General features: G+C 39.4%; 1 protein-coding gene across 4 annotated transcripts in view; it reads right to left on the bottom strand.

Annotated features, from left to right (window-relative positions):
• aggf1 (angiogenic factor with G patch and FHA domains 1) overlaps positions 1 to 20,442 on the bottom strand; it is a 47,559-nt gene that overhangs the window by 16,541 nt on the left and 10,576 nt on the right. For 3 of the 4 annotated variants that reach the window (XM_080189319.1, XM_080189323.1, XM_080189320.1), the window contains 6 exons: positions 19,797 to 19,982; positions 12,796 to 12,889; positions 11,593 to 12,440; positions 9,712 to 9,843; positions 7,296 to 7,472; positions 2,800 to 3,112 (listed from right to left, as the gene is read on the bottom strand). In XM_080189319.1, coding sequence (XP_080045445.1) covers positions 2,800 to 3,112; positions 7,296 to 7,472; positions 9,712 to 9,843; positions 11,593 to 12,440; positions 12,796 to 12,889; positions 19,797 to 19,967 — 1,735 coding nt within the window. In that variant the 5' untranslated portion in view covers positions 19,968 to 19,982. Of the gene's footprint in view, positions 1 to 2,799; positions 3,113 to 4,871; positions 4,942 to 7,295; positions 7,473 to 9,711; positions 9,844 to 11,592; positions 12,441 to 12,795; positions 12,890 to 19,796; positions 19,983 to 20,442 lie in introns of all 4 variants that reach the window. The other variant, XM_080189321.1, reaches the window with a different exon arrangement.

Here is a 20,442-nt window from a genome sequence, read left to right as displayed (position 1 = left end):
AATCTTTGAGCAACTAAAAACTGAAATTTTATGATTTTAAAAGATGAATTTGTGTAACAAAAGATTTTTTTAAAAACGTGAACATCACTGTGAACAAGGCCAACATTTACTGCCTATTGCTAATGGCACTTAGAATCCATAGAATCCTTACAGCACAGAAGGAAGCCACTCAGACCATCTTGTATGCACTGACTGTCCAAATGAGCATCTTCTTTAATCCCACACCCCAAGCTATCCTGAAAGAGGCTAGTGATGAGCAACCTTCTTGAACCACCTCATTCCATGTGATAAAGGTATTCCCACAGACTGTTAGGTAGGGAGTTCCAGAGTTTTAACCTAACAACAACGGTGAGATATTGGTGTTGTGAGACTTCTCACTATTGTAACCAGCCAAGGTTTCAGCAGCATCTCCCAAACCTATGATTGCTTCCACCTAGAAAGTGTTAGCATCCTGCTGACCTGGAGCCAAATGCAGATCATTAAAGACTTGTGTGGCTCTGCACCTTGAACAGTTAAATCCATTTTATAATTAGATAGCTTATTCTGTTTTATGACTTTTAACACCAATATGCTTGTGAGAAAGTACCATTCAATTAATAACTTCTTTGTAGAAGCCTCTGACCTGGTCCTGTAGCCACAGTATTAATGTAACTGATTGGCCTACTCCTGCTCCTATTACTTATGTTCTTATACGATCTTGGTGATAAAGTGTTGCTGAAATCACTATTACCAGAGAACAAAGAATATACACAAGCTGATATGGCGAAAGTTTCTAAAACAGACATGTGAAAGTTACAACCACCATCTAACGGACAGGAAAGCTTAACCCGAGAACGATCACAAGCATTACCACTATGAAAGAGAGATTCTGTTTAAGCTTCAAGAAGCCTTCACGTGTAATTCTAGGAAAAGCCCATACAACAACTGAAAGTCTATTACAAGCTCTTGTACGAGAACTAACTAAGGCAACTCAATTCCTTTGATGATCTGGATGCTTATGTGAACCCTTCTGTCCCAGAAGCCATCAAGAGATGAAAATTGTCCAGAGCAAGTGAAGATTCAAATAAAAGTAAATGAAGCATGTCGTCTGATTCTCATTGTGGATTACAACAGGGAAGACTGTCAAAAAGAATGAACTAAGAATGAATTGGACTGTGAAAACAGAAGTGTCACTGCAAGATGGATTGGACTAGAAACAGAGCATCCAGTGATTCCTACTTCAACATGATCCAGATGCCTGGAGAATATATTATGCACTGAAGCACTGAGAAAGAGTGAAAATATGTGATAAGCCTTAGTGATTTGCCTTGAAGACATCTCAGATTTGATCAGAGCTGTTTGAAATCCTTTGAGGAAAATAATACACTTAGTTGAGCTCATGATACCATCTGCTTTGTTAAGCATAAAGCTAAGAATAATCTATTAAATGGGAAGACATTTTCCTTCACTGTAGAATATTTCTTGCATTTCATGAATAAGCACAGCTGACTCACACTGCTTTCAGCTAAGGTTGCTGACTCAGGTTAGAACTTTTCCTGAAGATTCCATCACATCATAATCCCACCTCCAACAACTTCTCCCCAGCAAAAAGAGCCCTTTTCTCCATCTCTGTCATTGATAAAACCTACAAAGATGCTTAAAGAGAATCAAAGTAAAACATTTTTTTAAACGCCCTGGTGATTTTTCTCCTCTGCAACTCAGAAGTATCCAGGAGATTAACCTTTAATTTCTGGAGGTTCCAGAACAACTTCTGAAGGATGACAACAGTAAATGCCTAAAACAATATTTGGCATATTATGGAATATCAAACCACAATTTTCTGGTTTGAATTTTGTTATCTTCCAAAGCAATATTGATTTGCTCACATTGCAAGCAACTGGAAGGTGGTGACAGCAGTGGAAACTACTAAAACCTTCCTCAGAAAGTTGACTCAATTTTTATCCCTTTTTTAAAAACGTGCCATGCCTGACAGGCTGCCAGTCCTGCAGAACAGAATTATGACACTAGTGTTTTCAAAATATCTCAACCCTGCATGATCATACCAAACAGGTTTCAGAGAAAAGGAAATAGCACAAAAGACATGTCAAGTTGGAGACTTCAATTCATTAGAGCAAGCAGCGTCAGATGTGAACAGCAGACTGAAATGCAGTGATTTCCAAGACTTCCTTCTTATTAGTTAAGACACATGCTTCAATGAAATAGAACAAGTGTTGTCTTGTGCTTGTGACAGAATTAGAGACTTTTGGAAGCTAATGTTCCTTGCAAAGGAGCAGGGAGATCAATAGACTGCCAGAATACAGTCAAACTAAGTGCATGAGGTTGAAGGTATGTACATCATGTTTTGAGCACAAAACAAAATACTACACAAACTTATCTGCCCATGTGCATATTTAGTGAACATGCAATGATATAGGCAAAGAACTAGCAATGTTAATAATATTATGAATTTAGGATCACTGGAAACAGACTGAAAAACAAAATTGTGTTTAAATATTGTTTCAGATAAAAAAACAAATGGCATGTTATTTAAATGACAAGACCACCCTAATAATTTATGCTAATTTTAGTGGATCCAGGCAGTGGAGATTAAGGAGCAAACTAGCACAGAGTTGCATTTGCCAAGGAAGTGGAATATCACTGTTTCTACCGTTTCATTTTTTTCATTATTTTGTGACTAAAAGAATCCACATTGCCACAGCATAAATTCAAGTCTGCACAATTGTTTGATTCTTGTTTCTGGTTTATAGAAATCCAAATGGTATTTATTACTGAATACAATCACACAGTAAGTTCACTCACCTTCTCTCTCATTATCATCTTCACTTGACTCTTCTTCAGAGACTTCATCTGTACAATGATCTTTGTCTGAGTCTGTAATTTCTCCTTCTTCTGGTTCGCTTCCAAATGCAGCCTCTTCCAATTTCACTTCAACATCCTCTTCATCGTGGACATATTCTATTTTTGGACTAAGTTCACGGGATGCATCTTGATCATCAATGTTCTCGTTTGATTTTGTTCGTTTGTTTGCTGGTTCTTCAGACAATGCCTCACTCTCTTCTGGGTCACAGGACCTGTAATTACCTGAAGCTTTCAGCATTTCAGCTTCAATATCCTTAGAGGAAATAATAGAAATATCAAATTTCAAGGGCCTATTTCCAAAGTGTTTTATGATATTTGTCAATGACAAATGGAACGTTAAAACTTTCAAAAGGCTCTGATCTTTGGAGACATTTACATGCAGCAGTGAAAATTTCAGGCAAGCGATGCAACATGTTTTGCGTATAATGGACAAAATGTCTCAAGTCTGTATTCGCAGTCCATCCTTGCATATCATCAACTGCTGCTATTTGAATTAAGAAACTAAATGTGATTGGGACACAACCTGGAGATTTCCTTCCAATTCACACAACATTTCAACTTGGAAGCATATCTTTCCTTCAATTCCAAATTTTGGAACTCCTTCCTAATGGTAGGTTTATCGATGCCACAACACCACATGGACTGCAGCAGTTCAGGAAAGCAGCTCGTCACCACCTCTGGGACAATTAGAGATGGGCAATAAAGACTGGCCTTGCCAGTGATGCTCACAGCAATGAACAGAAACGAAAACTGATTGACAGCGAAAACAGAGAACAGAGATGAAACTTTCAGAGTAAAAGTCACTAAGGAAAAATAAAGATTAGTTATATTCATTGAGATTTACTGCATTTTTTTTGGATTAACTGGAGTCTTTAAAAACAGGAACTGAGATGCCTTTTTAGTCATGGGGGAATTTTCCCGTTCTGCCTGCCATGGGAACTGTAGTGGATGGACCATAAGGGCAACTTGACTTGAAGTACAGATCTACTTAGGCTGTGCTGTTGGAAGGATGAAGACTAGTATTGACCACGACATTATTATTATTAGTTCCAGACTGTAACACAATAGCAGTGGAAGGTGAATGATAGCTGGATTTTGAGCAGATTTTTATTTTTAATTAAAACAAAATTAAGGTACACCAACAGATAACTTGACCTTTTAAAATGTTGATAATGCACTGATGTACAATCTTAAACAACATTAGCATGGCCAAACAACTTAATAATAGTACACTGTACAGGATAGGCCAGGACATGCTGCTGAGAAGGAGGTTGTTGTGAGAATGTAAGGATGCAGAAGATACTAATCTTGAATAAATGCTTCCCCCCGCTTGATATCATAACTCTTCCAGCTACTTCAGTGATGTTTAGGCCGCATCATGTAAATCATTTACAATATGAAGCAAAATATTGGGCAAACTGGAAACACATGGCAGGTCTTATCCTCTATATTAAGTGCACAATCAGGGTGATTTGCTTCTTTTGCAGTGGTCTTTTCTGAAAGACTTGTTGCCAAATAAATATTATCCATCCCATTCTACCCAATTGAAAGTCCATTGTGCAAGATAACATTCCCCTTTTCTATAAAGTGAGTTGAGCAATATTAATATTCAAAGTCCATTGAGCTTCATATAATTTATCGTCCATTTTTGATGCTCTCAGTGATGGCTCCAAATTTTGATCTGGAAACACCTTTACTAATCTGTATCCCTACCACAAAACACTTGCATTTCAGTAGAGTTACTTGTATGAATGATTTTTTTTCAGTACCACATCAAGATTTCAATGCTGAATCCAAGATAATTAATAAACAATAGAAAAAGAATGCAGGGGTAGTTTGTGCCTCAGAGGTTATCTTATATATCTCTGCAAGTCATCTATTATTAAGTATTGTAGTATTAAGGGTTTACTATATTTGGATTCTGTTTGGCATGGATAACTAATGGTTTAGTTCTATCATTAACCACTGTAGAACAGTCCAGCAGAAATCTACTTTTTTTGTCATTAGTCTACCTGTTGCTGATTCTGACCATCCCAAAGAAGAAATCTTCAATTTAGCCATTGATTCTGTCACTTGCAGCACCTGGGGACAGGAGGAACAGAATCTAATGAGCAGTTGGACATTAAAAAAACAAAGGCCTTGGCAGAGCATCAATGTGTTAACGCTCATTACCACAGACAGTGCAACACTGTCTTAGTCCAGCTTAATTGAAAAAAAATTGAAGGGACAAGACACATCCTGAGCAAGATTTGGACATTTTCTGTCCCTTGGTTACAGGAAGAACTGGGGATGGCCCTGGGGTTGTACACCTGTCCTTATCTGTAACTGTTTTTTCTGACTGACAAGTGAGTCAATTGCTATGGAGATAGGCAAGAAAGTGGAATTAAGGCCAGAATCAGATCAGAATGGAGGGCTGGGCTCAATGGGCTGGATGACCTACACCTGCTCCTATTTCTTATTTTACAAAAATGCCATATTAGACAAATTAAGAAAATGGAAAATGATTCTGAAAGAAATGGAAATGCAAAAAATGAAATCATTTCCATTCAAATCTAATATTAATAATTTTATGCAGCATGCACAGATCATATACAAGCCATTGACTGCTCTTTTACTCAAAATGTTGTCCCATCAAGATGTATCTCAAGACTAATAGATGAAAAACTGAAATATATTTTCACAAGTTTCTGCTAGTGAAAAGTTATGTTCCAACAATCATTCTGCAAAACAGGAATTGTGATATTTTCCAACTGAAAATGTAAAAGTGATAATACTTGATTACAGTTAGTTATGTGATCGGAGACACTGCTCTAGCTCACCATATCCTCAGGTCTGAAATAGCATTATGATGAACTGTCATCTGACATCTTCAAGTTGGAAAAGCCAGCAGAAAATATTGCACAGGTGGGCAGTTTTAATGAATGAAGAAAATGGAGTACATATTATGCCATTTATAAAACACCAGGGTGGTCCATAGATCTGGACCACATTCATGGCTGACACCTAAAAGTTGCTCTAGATTAGATATGGGATGGACAAGAATGAAGAGAAATAACAATGGTCTTAAAAAGAAAATCACTCAAGAATCACCAATGTTCTTTTCTAGATAGGGTAGAGGGCTATTTGAAGCACACATACCGTTGGATAGATGGAAGTACTGTTGTTTTGATATATAACAGAGGATTGACTGGGATGGAAAACTACCAAAGAATCTTGTTGATATTGGTTCCAAGATACCAGGTCATCATAAAGCTCAGGAGAAATGTACAGACCGAGGTTTCCTCATTTTTAAAATAGTGCTTTCTATTCAGTGTTAGGTATCATGCGGCTTAATATGGCTTCAAAAGATGATCAGTCCTTTTGTTATTTGCCTGGTTTGAGTTTCTACACGTAATGAAAGGGAACAGTCCACATGTAAGACTAAGGACCGAGCTGAAAGATAGAACTCATTGAAGTAAAAAGGGAGGGAGGCAACAGTGTGCAAGGGCTCCTTTCACATTATCTTACTACTTAGTATAGTCAGCTTCACAGCAGTCATATCTCAGCCAAAACCTTCGCAAGAGGAGTGGAATAAAGGAGCTGGAGTTGAATAAAGCTGGTACAAGGAATTGGACTTGGAAATCCAACTTAAGGTTTCAAGCTTTCCTTTTTCAGTCCTTGCATCACACCAGAAGCACGTCTGTCATATAGCCGACAAGGAAGTGCAAATGTTGGAACAACCGCAGTTAGAAGGCACCATTTGGAGTCCATGATTGAGGACATGGCTCTTTTATTCATTGTTTTGTGCTTACTATGATTGGGTTGCAGAGGGAAAGACAGTGTGCAACAGGCTGTGTTCAGAGGATATTGGTACTTATGCATTTTAATCACCATGTTGCTTGCAAGGAGTTCCTAATATCTGCAGTCTGTCTAGCACATGCTTACTATTTATCTATTCCAAAAGTGGCACTGTTTCTTGGTAAATGTAAAAAATCTATAATTCTATACCAAGATATCCCCATAGCTGAGTCACTTCAAAGTTTCTGACAAATCTCTGGAAATGCTTCAACAAAACTGGGTTTAAAATGGATTTTTATGACAAATTCCAATTCTTCTCAACTAGCTGGATGCTGAGATGTGAAAGTCATGCTCATGTAGCTTTGTTAAGCTTTTCAGAAATATTAACTTTGCACAGAAAATGTAACAGTTAACAGTTAGACATCACTACCAATGACAGGGATTAACACTGAAGGTGGGATATCAGGATGAGGCTACTTAAAAGTCATGGAGTCATTCATGGCATAAAAGTGTGCAAGAAACTCCACTTGGATCTTAAGAGACTAACAAGTTTGAACTCTTAAAAGGTAATTAATTTATTCCTCTAGTGTGCAGCTTTGCAGGTTGAATTACATTAATTTTAATCACAGTCACATTAAATACATCTAAATGTAACATACCTTCTCTTCCTTTGATGCAAGCTTTTCCACTCCTTTGCGTTTTTTCTTAACCTTTTTTGTTATATCTGTTGTGCAGTATGCCAGTAGATCCACTCGAGAATGAAACTGATACAGGCCACTCTCAGCATCATAATAATAGTAAATTCCAGTGTTTGGGTCATAGTAAAGTTGACTTGTCTTCACAATATAAACAAATAACTGGTTACAAATTTTGGTAATATATTGATGTGTTAACATGCTTCATCACAGGGTGATAATAGGTAAGTCTATATGCAGAAGCACACAGAGAACTTTGTGATTCTAAATGGAAAATTCTGGTAAAGGTGGAGAGAAAAAAAGGATCAGGCAGGGACCAGATACTTTCATAGGTGGTGAATAATGGGTGTGCCAACTATGAGCATAGCAGCACATCTCAGGTGGGATTAGTCAAGAGCAAGCAACCCGTATGTTTTTTCTGGTTGAAATGGGGCCAGAAGTAGTAAGAGACAAAATAAGTGAAGTAAAGGGGATGTTTAAAAAAGTGACATTAATAAACAATGCTTTTTTTTTGTTATTTTATGCCCTCACCTTGCCTGTCCTGAAAGTATTGACCCATTACTGGGTACGTTTTCATGTGACTATTATTCTTGAGCTATGTGAAACAGAGAGCAAGCTATTTTAAATGTGATGTACCACAGTTATGTGCTTCTATCCTTTGGGAGCATTCAGACACGTGTATTTCCAACAGTGCTTAGTTGAAAACAGTCAGAACAGGGTTCTGGCCAATTCCTTTCTTTCCAGCTCCAGAGTGCTGCTCCCAACTGCAGCCTCTCCCTAATTATCATCAGCTCAGTGAATAGACTATGGGTCAAACTGCTAATTGATCCTAGGATTTTTCTAGACTATAATGCTCAGCTACTCACAAATAGAAGGTCAGCAGGGCTATCAGAGAAGTACAGCGAAGCCATTACTAAACAATTTTCAACATTACAATTGTACTCTTTTTAAAATGACCAATGCATCCAAATTTGAAATTATAAATGGTATTGCAAATTTACAGCAGTCTGATATATTGAACGGGAATGTTCAAAATCACAAGGGGGTTTTAATAGAGTAGATAGGTAGTAACCAATCCACTGGCAGGAAGGCTGGTAACCCAAAGACGTAGAACTAAAATAATTATCAAAAGAGCTGTGGGAGATATGGAGAAATATTTTCACTTAGCAAAGTTGGGCGGGGGGGGGGCGGGTTTAGATCAGAGTTGAGGAGGAACTTCTTCACTCAAAGGGTGGTGAATCTCTGGAATTCTCTGCCCATTGAAGTGGTGGAGGCTACCTCGCTGAATATATTTAAGTCATGGGTAGATAGGTTTCTGATAGACAGGGGAATTAAGGGTTATGGGGAGAAAGCGGGAAAGTGGAACTGATCCACTTCAAATCAGCCATGATCTTATTGAATGGCGGGGCAGGCTCGAAGGGGTAGATGGCCTACTCCTGCTCCTATTTCTTATGTTCTTAAATTATGATCTGGAACACAAAGGATTTGGACTAATTCAGACAACAGGCAAGGTGGACCAAATGGCTTCTTCTTGAGCTCCATAATTCTATAACACAGGTTTATGTAAGACCTGATCATTAATTTTGCAAGGACACCTATATTGCTTATGGATTAAGTTGACTCAGACTGGTTGGATTCAAGGTTTGATAAGCAAATTATAAAAACCAAACATCAAAACATGCAGCTGTAAAATACTTATAGAAAATATTTAAAAACAAGTGCATGCATCTTTATAGAATGGAGATCATGGAAAGTTTAGCACAGAAACAGACCTCTGAGCCAGCAACATAAGAGTTTTCTATTGTACGCCAACCTCATTTCCTTCTTTTTCCATATCTTTCAATACTTTTGTTCCTGAAGTTTCTCCAAACTTAGATTAACTGCCATCATTGACTCTTCTTCAGTAGTCACTTATAATACATTACATATTCTAATAACCTTTTGTATAAAAGATCTTATAATTTCACACACATCCTCATCCCATTTATTTCTAATTCCCTAAATTCACCAGACATTGGAAACAATCTATTTGCATTTTTGAAGCACTTCCAATCAAATGCATCCTTTGTTGCAATGAATGCAACTTTAATCTATTCAGCATATTATAACAAATTTCTCTTCTCCTTCCTACAAATCCAAATTACATCTCCATTACGGTTCCAATATCTTTTTAAAAAAGTGTGCTAAAAACTATCCAGTTACTCAAACTATGCCTAAAGTCTTGTACAGATCAACATACTTTCATTTTTTAATTTCAATATCTTTGTTATAAAATACAGCCCATTAATAGTTATTTTAAAAAGTACTGGTTTATTAAAATGTGAATTCAATACCAAAACAAAGGGAACATTTAAGGACAAGATGTAGTAGTAAACATTACCGAATCATAGTAGAAGCCAGTACTGTAATCATAATACAACCCACTGCTTTCATCATAGGTGAAACCCGTCTGTGACATAGCAGCTTCTGCAGTAGCACGTAAACTGTCTGCTAATGATGTATTTTCCAAGTCCTTGAAAGGCAAGACAACATTGGTTTAATAAATGGACTAAAGCATTTCACCTCTTGGATCTCCAGGCTTGCTGAACTTATTTTATCTTGACTACCATTGATAATGGTTCATGGTTTAATTTTGGGCAAAGTGCAACTGCATCACTACAATAATCATCTACCAAAGGAGAAACAATGGGAGGAATGACTCAAATTGTGGACAAAGAAGTGTATTTTGAAGAGTGGAAAATGGAGAAGCACATTGGCTTTAGGCCAAAAATTTCAAAGTGTGGAGCCCAGGCAGATAACTGCATAGCTACCAATGGTGGGACAAAGAGTTGAAAGTTCAGGATGCAGTGTGTAGGATTTCAGAAGATATGAAGGAACAAGGTCATGATTTAAACATAAACAGATGGTGGTGTAATGGAGTCTTCCTGAAATAGTAATGCAGAGACTTTGGTTAATGGTCTGGGGACCATTCAAATCCCATCATAGCAACTAGTGAAATTAATTAATAAATGTAGAATATAAAGCTAGTCTCAGTAATAATAATGGCCACGACAACCATAACTAAGTGTTGTAAAAACTTCTGGTTTACTGTCTACCAATCTGTCTTTACCTGGTCTGGCCTACATGTGACTCCAGACCCACAGCAACGTGGTTGACTCTGAACTACCCTCTGAAATGGCCTAGCAAGCCACTCAGTTCAAGGGCAATTAGGGATGGGTAACAATTGCTGGCCTTGTCATAATGTCCACATCCCCGAAAGAATTTTAAATGAGAGGTGGACCAGATGTTAATGTAAGGGTGAGGTAGCATCGAAATTTTGAAAATAAACGATGGTAGTTTTGAAAGGGATAGCGATCATATGCGAGGGGAGGGAACCTTCTATACCACTAATAGCTGTTACAGTATATTAGTGTCATTTATGATAAAGATTGCAGATGTGGAAGTGTTTGCTTAAGAACTGTATAGATGGTTCAATTATCACAGTACAATAACCTGCCCTGTGGCAATATGCCTGCAAACAAAATCGGGCAGGTAACTCCAAGAGTGACATTATATGCAAACGCCTTTAAAATCTAAAACTGCTAGCAGTTAACTTGAATAGATCTCACAATGAACTTGCGCCCAATTCGACCTTTGAACTCTAGATGTACGGTTTGCTCATTTGAGATGGCATTTGGCAGTTGCTTGATCAATTAAGTGCATTCATTATTAAAGTTGGCCTTGGCTTTCTTTAAAAAGATTGGTTGTATTGGTTCACTGATGCATCATACAGTTCTAACTGATTTGTTGCTTTTGTGATAGTAGTAAACAACAGTGATAAAACTGAATTTTCACACATCTCCAGTCACAGCATTATTCCTGCAACTAGCTGCCTAACAACACTGATTAGAATTCGAATTCTCTTGGCTTGCCAATTGCTGTCAGGGATTTGGAGAAAGAGGTTCATACAGAAGGCTGGTGGGTGTGTTTGCACAGGTATTTACTGCCCCTCAAAACCAGCCTAAAAACGATTCACTTCAGACACTGGCAGACCTATTTGAGTTATATCTTAGGTGAACCTCGCATCATGAGGGAAACTGACAGAATTATGTAACCCTGATCAGCACAATTAAGATACAAGGTATAATACCTTTACATGCATTGCTGATTGTGTATTTTATTCAAGTATCAATACTTCAATAAGACAGTATAACAAAAAGAATTAGGAAATGTTAATATTTTCCTCTTAACTCTGGTTTCAATCGTGACAAATAATACCTACCTCTGCATTTTCAGTGTTATAATCTACACACCCATCTGACTTCTCAGGATACCCTTTGTGCTGATGGCCGTCAGCCTGCGCCTGTCCCGTGTACTGATGGCCGTCCACCGGCGCCTGTCCCGTGTACTGATGGCCGTCCGCCAGCGCCTGATCCGTGTACTGATGGCCGTCAGCCTGCGCCCGTCCCGTGTACTGATGGCCGTCAGCCTGCGCCCGTCCCGTGTACTGATGGCCGTCAGCCTGCGCCCGTCCCGTGTACTGATGGCCGTCCGCCAGCGCCTGAGCCGTGTACTGATGGCAGTCCAACAGCGCCTGAGCCGTGTACTGACGGCCGTCCGCCTGAGCCTGTCCCGTGTACTGATGGCCGTCCGCCTGCACCTGTCCCGTGTACTGATGGCTGTCTGCCTGCACCTGTTCCGTGTACTGATGGCTGTCTGCCTGCACCTGTCCCGTGTACTGATGGCTGTCTGCCTGCACCTGTCCCGTGTACTGATGGCTGTCTGCCTGCACCTGTCCCGTGTACTGATGGCTGTCTGCCTGCACCTGTCCCGTGTACTGATGGCTGTCTGCCTGCACCTGTTCTGTGTACTGATGGCTGTCTGCCTGCACTTGTCCCGTGTACTGATGGCTGTCTGCCTGCACTTGTCCTGTGTACTGTTGGCTGTCTGTCTGAGCCTGTCCTGTGTAGCTAGCTGTATGTGTTTGTGTTTGAAACTGAGCAGAGGCCCAAATTAGATCCTGGTCTTTTCCACAGGCTCCATGAATTTGAAGGCTTGAAACATCATTCCTGCCATTCTGATCGCTATTCAAATGGCAGTGAAATTCCTGTGCTTCATTATGGTAATAGTCTAGAAAACAGAAAGACAAAGTACTGTAATGAGATTAACACACATTAGCGTTTCTACAATATCTAGTTTATTTGAATCATTTAATTATCTTTTCCTAAATCGGTTTTATACTATAATTTCTTTATCAAACTACTAATATTGTAAACAGATCTGGAATTGCTAGAAGCACCTGTCAACCAATCGTGGGAATTACTTCCAATACTTCTTCTGAATAGTTAAAAATATTGCAGCTGATGAATAAGCTTGATTTTTTCTCATAATGAAACAATCAGGAAGGTTGCAGACAGAAAACTGTCTCTCAGCACTCTCTTAGTAGTCAAGTTTTATTTCGCCCAAGACAAATCTCAACTTCTACCTTTATAGTGATGAGAAGTGCAAAGATAGGTTTGAACTCCTGCATCAACTGTGTCCTTTTCTCTTTCATGGATTTTTTCATTGAGATCTTTAACCTGCGAACAGGAACAAAGTTTTACTTCTTTGCATGCCTTTTAATTATTAAAAATACCAGTTGATGATATATTTAACTGCTATTTTAAAGCATCAGTATGAAATAGAATTTCTAGCACAAAGACAGGCCATTCAGCTCAACTGATCTGATGTTCCTCCTTCAGTGAATCCTTCTACCTCTTTTACCCTTGGGTGGTGGGGAGGCCTTGTGGTGCAGTGGTAGCACCAGCATCACTGGCTAAGAAGCTCTGCATTTCAGTTCAACACCAGGACTTGTTCCCCATGGAAAGCACATTCACGATGGTTCAATGAGTTGATAATCAGCTTGGAAATCCTTCTACTACTTCCCCAAACAGTAAAAAACAGTATGGGTGTGAAGATATGCTAACTGCAACAACCCTCGTGCAGCTCACTAGCTTCCTTTAAACGGAGCTTTGTTATTATCTCAACTACTTTATGCGGTAACATTCTACAACCAGTCAGCAATAATGATCATTAATGCATGAAAAAGGTCTATCATTAATCTATTAGTTAGTTATATATCTACTAAACGACAGTGTAGGTATTAAAAAAAAACAGGAAGAGGTACTGTGATATAATTAAACAAACTAGCATTGGGAGAGATGAGGTTTTAGTGGATAAATCCTTAGGCCCAAACTAGATGTATCCTATGCTACTGTGAGGGGCAAGAAGCTCTGACGCTCATTTTCAAACCCTCTCTGGTCACAGGAGAGGTGCTAGAGAACAGGACGATAGCTGATGTGATACTATTATTCAAGAAGGGAAGCAGAGATAAACCAGGTAACTACAGGCCAGTGAGTCTAACATCAGTGTTAGGAAAATTACTGAGAAAAATTCTAAGGGACACAATCAATCTCCACTTGGAGAGTCAAAGATTAATCACAGGTCATCAGCATGGCTTTGTCGGGGCAGGTGTGTAAAAAATTTCACTGAATTTTTTGTGAAGGTGATTAGGTGTGCAGATGAGGGCAGTGCAGTTCATGTAGCCTACATGGGTTTCACTAAAGCAAGATCCTCTATGGGAGACCGGTTCTGGAACACACTGCCAATGGAGGTCGTGCAGGCACATTAACAACATTCAAGACTTACCTTGATAAGATACACGAATGGGAGGTGAAAAGAGGGATAGAAAACACACATCAGCGCAGGCTTGGTGGGCCAAAGGACCTGCTCCTGTGTTACACTATTCTTTGTAAAAGCCCATGGGATCCAGAAAATTTGGCAAATTGGATCCAAAATTGGATTAGTGGCAGAAGGCAGAGGATGATGGTCGAAGATTGTTTTTGGAAGTCAGTATCCAATAGTATATCACGAGGATTGGTGCCAAGTCCCTTGCTGTTCATAGTGCACATTAATGATCCATACATGAATGTGTGAGTAAAATGGGTAAATTTGGAGATTACATGAAATTTGGTGGTGCAGGAACTAGCGAGAAGGGAAGCCTTCAATTACAGGACAAAATGAACGGGCTGATCAAATAGGGGCAAGAAGAGTAGGCATATTGAGCCCTTCGAGCCCGCTCTGCCATTCCATATGATCATAGTTGATCTCCATCTCATCCCAACTCCACTTCCCTGCCTTTTCCCCGTAGCCCTTTATCCCACTTTGATCAAATATTTATCTCTCTCTTGAATCCAATGATTGCCCCAGAGAGCAGTGGATGCAGAATCAATGAGTTCCATTGCTTCACATCCCTCAGAGAAGTAGCTTCTCCTTATCTGTGTCTTGAACCTCCCCCCTCTTACTCTACAATTATGCTCTAGGCTGTTCTAGAAGGTGGAACATTTGGTTAACATTTATTTTATAAATCCTGTTATATACCCCAATCAAATCCCCCCTCATTCTTCTGTACTCCAGCAAGTACAAGCCCAAGCTACTGAACTGCTCCTCATATGACAAACCCTTCAAACCTGGAATCAATCCAGTGAACCTTATCTGAACCGTTTCCAGTGCCACTACATCCTTCCTCAAAGGAGGTGACCAAAACTGAAAACAATCTTCCAAGCGTGGTCTTACACAATTGTAACACTTCTGTTTTTGTATTCTAGACCCTTTGCAATAAATGCCAATATTCCATTTGCCTTCCTGATAACATTCTGTGCCTACATACTCACTTTGAGACTCATGCACAAGGACACTCAGATCCCTTTGCCTTTTGAATCTGTTTCTCATTTAAATAGTAATTTGTCCTGATTTTTCTGGCCAAAATGGATAACTTCCCATTTATCCACATTAATCTCCATTTGCCAGATTCTGCCCCACTCCTCTAGCCTGTCAACATCCATTTGTACGCTTTTTATCACCTCATCAAAGTCTGCTTTCCCACCTATTTTCGTGTCGTCAGCAAATTACACTCTGTTCCTGCTTGTATATAGATTGTAAATAGTTGCGGTTCGAGAACTGAACCACGTGAGACCCCACTAATGCAGATCGCCAACTGAAGAAGGATCCATTTATCCCAACTATCAGTCAGCCAATTCTCAATTTAAGCCACTACTCTACCACCAACCCTGTGGGGTCAAACCTTCTGAATAAGTCTCTTGTGTGGCACCTTATCAAATGCTTTCTGGAAGTCCAGAGAGATCACATCCACAGGACCCCTATTATCTACCTTGCTGGTTACATCCTCAAAGAACTCCAACAGGTTTGTCAAACAAGACTTGCCCTTCACAAAACCGTGCTCACACTGGTGAACTGAACTTTGCTCTTCCAGATGTTCAGTCACCTCCTCCTTAACAATTAACTCCAGCAACTTTCCCACCACAGGTCAAGATTCCCACTTTTTGCCTCTCTCTTTTCTTGAATAATGGCGTCACATTAACATGTTTCCAGTCCATTGGTACCTTTCTGGAATCCAGGGAATTTTGGAATATCATAACTTATACATCTCTCTGTTGTCTCCTCTTTTAACACCCTAGGGTGCAGGCCATCAGATCCCAGGGACTTACCTATTTTAAGCCCTTAGTTTACTGAGTACCTTCTCCCTGGTTATAGTATCATCACCAAGTTCTATTGTATTAACTGCAGTTTTTGGGACAGAATTATATTCTACTGTAAAGGCAGAGACAAAGTATTGGTTTAGTGCCTTTGCCATCTAAGTTTCCCACTATTACCCCACCATTTCCATCCTCCAAAGGGCCAACATCTACTTTCACTATTCTCTTCTTCTTTACAGACACATCTGGTGTTGTGTTTATGTTTTCAGCTAGCTTCCTTTCATAGTCCATTTTAGCATTTTTGATCTTGTATTTAGTTACTTTTTTGTTGATGTGTGAAATTCTCCCAAATCCTCCACGCTGCCACTAACTTTTGTGGTGTTACATGTCCTTGTTTTTACTCTTATATTATCTTTGATATTCTTAAGCCATGGATGATTTTTCATCCTTTTACAATTCCACTTCCTCTCAGAAAGGTACCTTAATTGAGATATCTTTAACAACTGCCACTGTCTTCTAGACTTCCTCTTTAGTACTCTTGCCCAGTCCACTTGGGCTAACTCTTTCCTTAGGCCTGCATAATTACCCTTGCCCAATGCTAAAACTCAAGTATGTGATTCTGTTCTCTCAGTTCCAATCTGAATGTGAAATTCTATCATGCTGAAATCACTCCTTCCAAATGGATCCTTAACTACAAGGCCATTATCAATCCTTCTTCATTAGATAATACCAGATGTAACAGTAGCCAGTTCTCTGATTGTCTCTTACAGCAGCATGTTATGGAGCCAATCCCTCATACACTATTAATCCTTCCTCAAGACTACCCTTGCCAAGTTGGTTAATCTAGTCAGTACGCATATAAAAGTCACCCATGTGCAAAACAGAACAAAGTTTGAGCGGTTGCTTTTTCTGGGGGGACTAACAAGGCAAGGGGATATACAATGAACAGTAGGACCCTAGAAAGTACAGGACCAGAGGAACAGTGGAGTTCATGTCCATAGATCTTTGAAGGCAGCAGGGCAGGCAGATAAGGTGGTTAAGAAGGCGCATAGGATGCTTGCCTTCTTTAGCTAAGACATAGTCTCAAAAGTATGGAGGTAATGATGGAGCTGAATAAAATGCTCATTAGGCCAAAGCTAGAATACTGTGTGCAGTTCTGATTGCCACCCCATAGGAAGGATGTGACTGCACTAGGGGGCGTGCAGAGGAGATTCACCAGGATATTAACTGGGCTGGAGTGCTTCAGTTGTGAAGAGAGACTGATAAGGCTGGAGCTGTTTCATTAGACCAGAAAAGGCTGAAGGGGACCTGATCCAGGTGTACAAAATTAAAAGGGACATAAATTGGGTATATAGGAAGGAAACCCCTCAACCACTTGTAGAGGGGTCAATAACCAGTTACCCAGAGGGTGAAATTGGAAACTGGAACTCACTGCCTGAAAGGGTGGTCAATCCTTGCACTCTCCTCCAATCCCTATACACATGTACAAACCCTATTGCTGCCACATCCTCCAACACCCTCTACCAATAGTATCAGAGTTAGTACTCAAGGACCATAAACCCTCTGCTCCTATTCTCTGGAGTCCTCAGTCCGATGATGACACTTAGCAACTCATCTCCCCAACACTCCAATAACTTGCCAGCACACCACTCCAAAAGTTGTTGCACCCAAAAATAACATCCCTATCAATTCTACACTTAAAACTGTTCTTCCACATTCCTGTAGTAAACCTTGTCACTACTCTGAAAACAAAGAACCCTGTTAATGCTGCTTCATTTCTAAATGACACCACACACTTTGCACCACTTCCTCAACGTTCCATGATTCCATTTCAATGCTATCAAGCCATCTAAAACCCATCCACCTATACTCACTTGGAACATCACACTACTATCCTAAATTTTAAAAAGGCAACTTTTGAAACTGAGTACATAGATAAACAAACATTTTGTTAAAGCAATGCTTTTAGAATTAAAATGTAAACATAATATTAACAAATGTTAAACATAAAAGACCACCTTCATTCATAAACTTTTCAATTGCTCTCATTCAACCATTAAATCAATGATTACATGTCAGGAAACAGCTTATTCAATGAACAATGCCACAGCAGAGCTGCTACAAATGGCTTGCTCATAATTTAGTCACTTTTGTACAAAAAGACTGAATTATTCCGGTACTTGAATTAACGCTGCAAAGTGAAAATTTAGTGCAAATTGAATCAGATTTAAAATTGCGGACAAATTAGAGTATAACAGGCTGCTGCTTTCTAATTAACTGCATTAATCAGGTGACAGCAGTGTAGAGGTTGTCCATATTTAAAATTGATAAGGTTCCACGGTTGGATTGGATGCATCCAAGGATATTGAAGGGAGTGAGCGAAAGTAGCAAAGGCACTGGCCATAATTTTCTGATCTCTCTTGGACTCGAGGGTGCCAGAAGATTGGATAATTGCAAATGCTATGCACTTCTTCAAAACAAAAGGATGTAAAGATCAGCCCAGCAAATACAGGGCAGTCAGTTTATCCTTAGCAGGGAAGCCTTTAGAAACAATTTTGGGCAATATTAAAAATCACTTGGGAAACTGAAGATTAATTAAGGACAGCCAGAATAGATTTGTTAAGGGCAAATCATGTTTAACTAATTTGCAAGTTAGTTAAACACTCAGAGGGTTGACAAGGGTTAATGAACTTCCAGAATGTATTAGATATTGCTCAAGTCTTGTGAAAAAGGTCATGGGATAGTATCAACATGGATGCAAAACTGGCTGAGTGATAGGAAACAAAGACTAGTGGTAAACTGTTATTTATCAGAGCGGACGAAGGCTGATCGTGGAGTTCCCCAGGGATCAGCGTTAGGACTCCTGCTCTTCTTAATGCATATTAATGACCTTGGCTTAGGGTGCACAATTTCAATGTTTCTGAAGGATACAAAACTTGGAAGTGTTGTCGACCATGAGGAAGATGGTGAAGAACTTCAACCACCATATACCTTCAAGAGAAGATTCACAAGATGGTTCCAGGGATAAGGAACTTTAGTTACTTAAAGACTACAAAAGTTGGGACAGTTCTCCTTGAAGAGATCAAGAGTAGATTTGACAGGATGGTAGAACGCACAGGTAAGTGACAAATGAAATCAGTGTAATGTAATTAATTTTGGTAGGAAGAACGCAGGGATAAAATAAAATGAAGGGTATAATTCTAAAGTAGGTGCAAGACCTGAATGTATATGTGCATAAATCATTGAAGGTGACAGGACAAGGTGAGAGCGCAGTTAAAGCATATGATATCCTGGGTTTTATCAATTGGAGCATAGAGTACAAAGGTTATGTTGAAACTTGTATAAAACACTGGTTCAGCCTCAACCAAAGCATTACATCAAGTTCTGTGCATTACACTTTAGGAAGGAATTAGAGAGGGCGAGGAGAAGATTCACATGGTTCCAGGGATGAGGAACTTCAGTTACTTGGAGATTGCATAAGTTGGGTTAGTTCTCCTTGAAGAGGTCAAAAGTAGATTTGATAGAAGTATTAAAAATCACAAGTAGATAGGGATAAACCGTTCCTACTGAAGGAAGGATTGAGAACCAGAGGCAAAAGATTTAAGGCAATTGGCAAAAGAGGCAATAGCAACATGAAGAAAATTAATTTCATGCAGCAAGTAGTCAGGGTCTAGAATGTGGTGTAAGCAGGGTCAACTGAGGCATTCAAAAGGGAAATGCATGTTTATCTGAAAAGGAAATATTTGCAGGGCTGCAGAGAAAAGCCAGGAGTGACACTACACGAATAGCTCCATCAGAGAGCCAACATAATGTGCCAAATGACCTCCACCTGCGCTGCAACAATTCTAGATTAGGTAGAGACATAAAAGCTATCATTTGACACATTTCATTCAGACTTTTAATATTACACCAGACATCACTGTATACATTTTCTGACAATATTGAAACTTACCTGCTTTTGTAGGTCTTCATTGTAACACTCTGTGCGATTTAGTTCTTTCTGTAAAGTGTGAATCTGACTTCTACAAGATGTTAATTCTTCCTGGAGATTTTTAACCTTCTGCCTTAAATTCTGAAGCCCGGAATCAGGATCTGAGTATAGGTCCCCGTCTGTGGTCGCCATCTTAAAACCTTAAATCTGCACAAAATCAGAACAAAGCAGCCTTTTAAAAGAAAGACTTGCATTTAAACTTTTCACAACCACCGGAAGTCAAGCACTTTACATTAAGTGATTTATTTTTTGACGCGTGGTCATTGCTGCAATGTAGGAAACATGATATCCAAATGCGCAGTAATGACCAGATAATCTGTTTTTTGTTTCGAAATGTTTGAGGGATAAATGTTGTCTAGGCTACTGGGTTAACACTTTCCTATTCCTCTTCGAAATATTGCCACAAGGTCCTTGACAGCGACCTGAGTAGGTGGACGAGTCCTCAAGTTTAATGTCTTGAGGCAGTACCTAAGGCAGTGCAGTGCTCCCTTAATGCTGCACTGGAGGATCAGTCTTGACTTTTATACTCAGACCCTGAAGAGGGACTTGAACCCAGAACCTTGTGAGTCAGAGTGAGAAAGCTATCAACTGAGCCACACCTAATACT

The sequence above is a fragment of the Carcharhinus amblyrhynchos genome, chromosome 5 (assembly GCF_965287045.1).
Source record: "Carcharhinus amblyrhynchos chromosome 5, sCarAmb.v2.hapA, whole genome shotgun sequence".
NCBI lineage: Eukaryota > Metazoa > Chordata > Chondrichthyes > Carcharhiniformes > Carcharhinidae > Carcharhinus > Carcharhinus amblyrhynchos.
The sequence above is the reverse complement of the archived record's forward strand: the minus strand, read 5'-3'. Positions and strand labels throughout refer to the sequence as shown.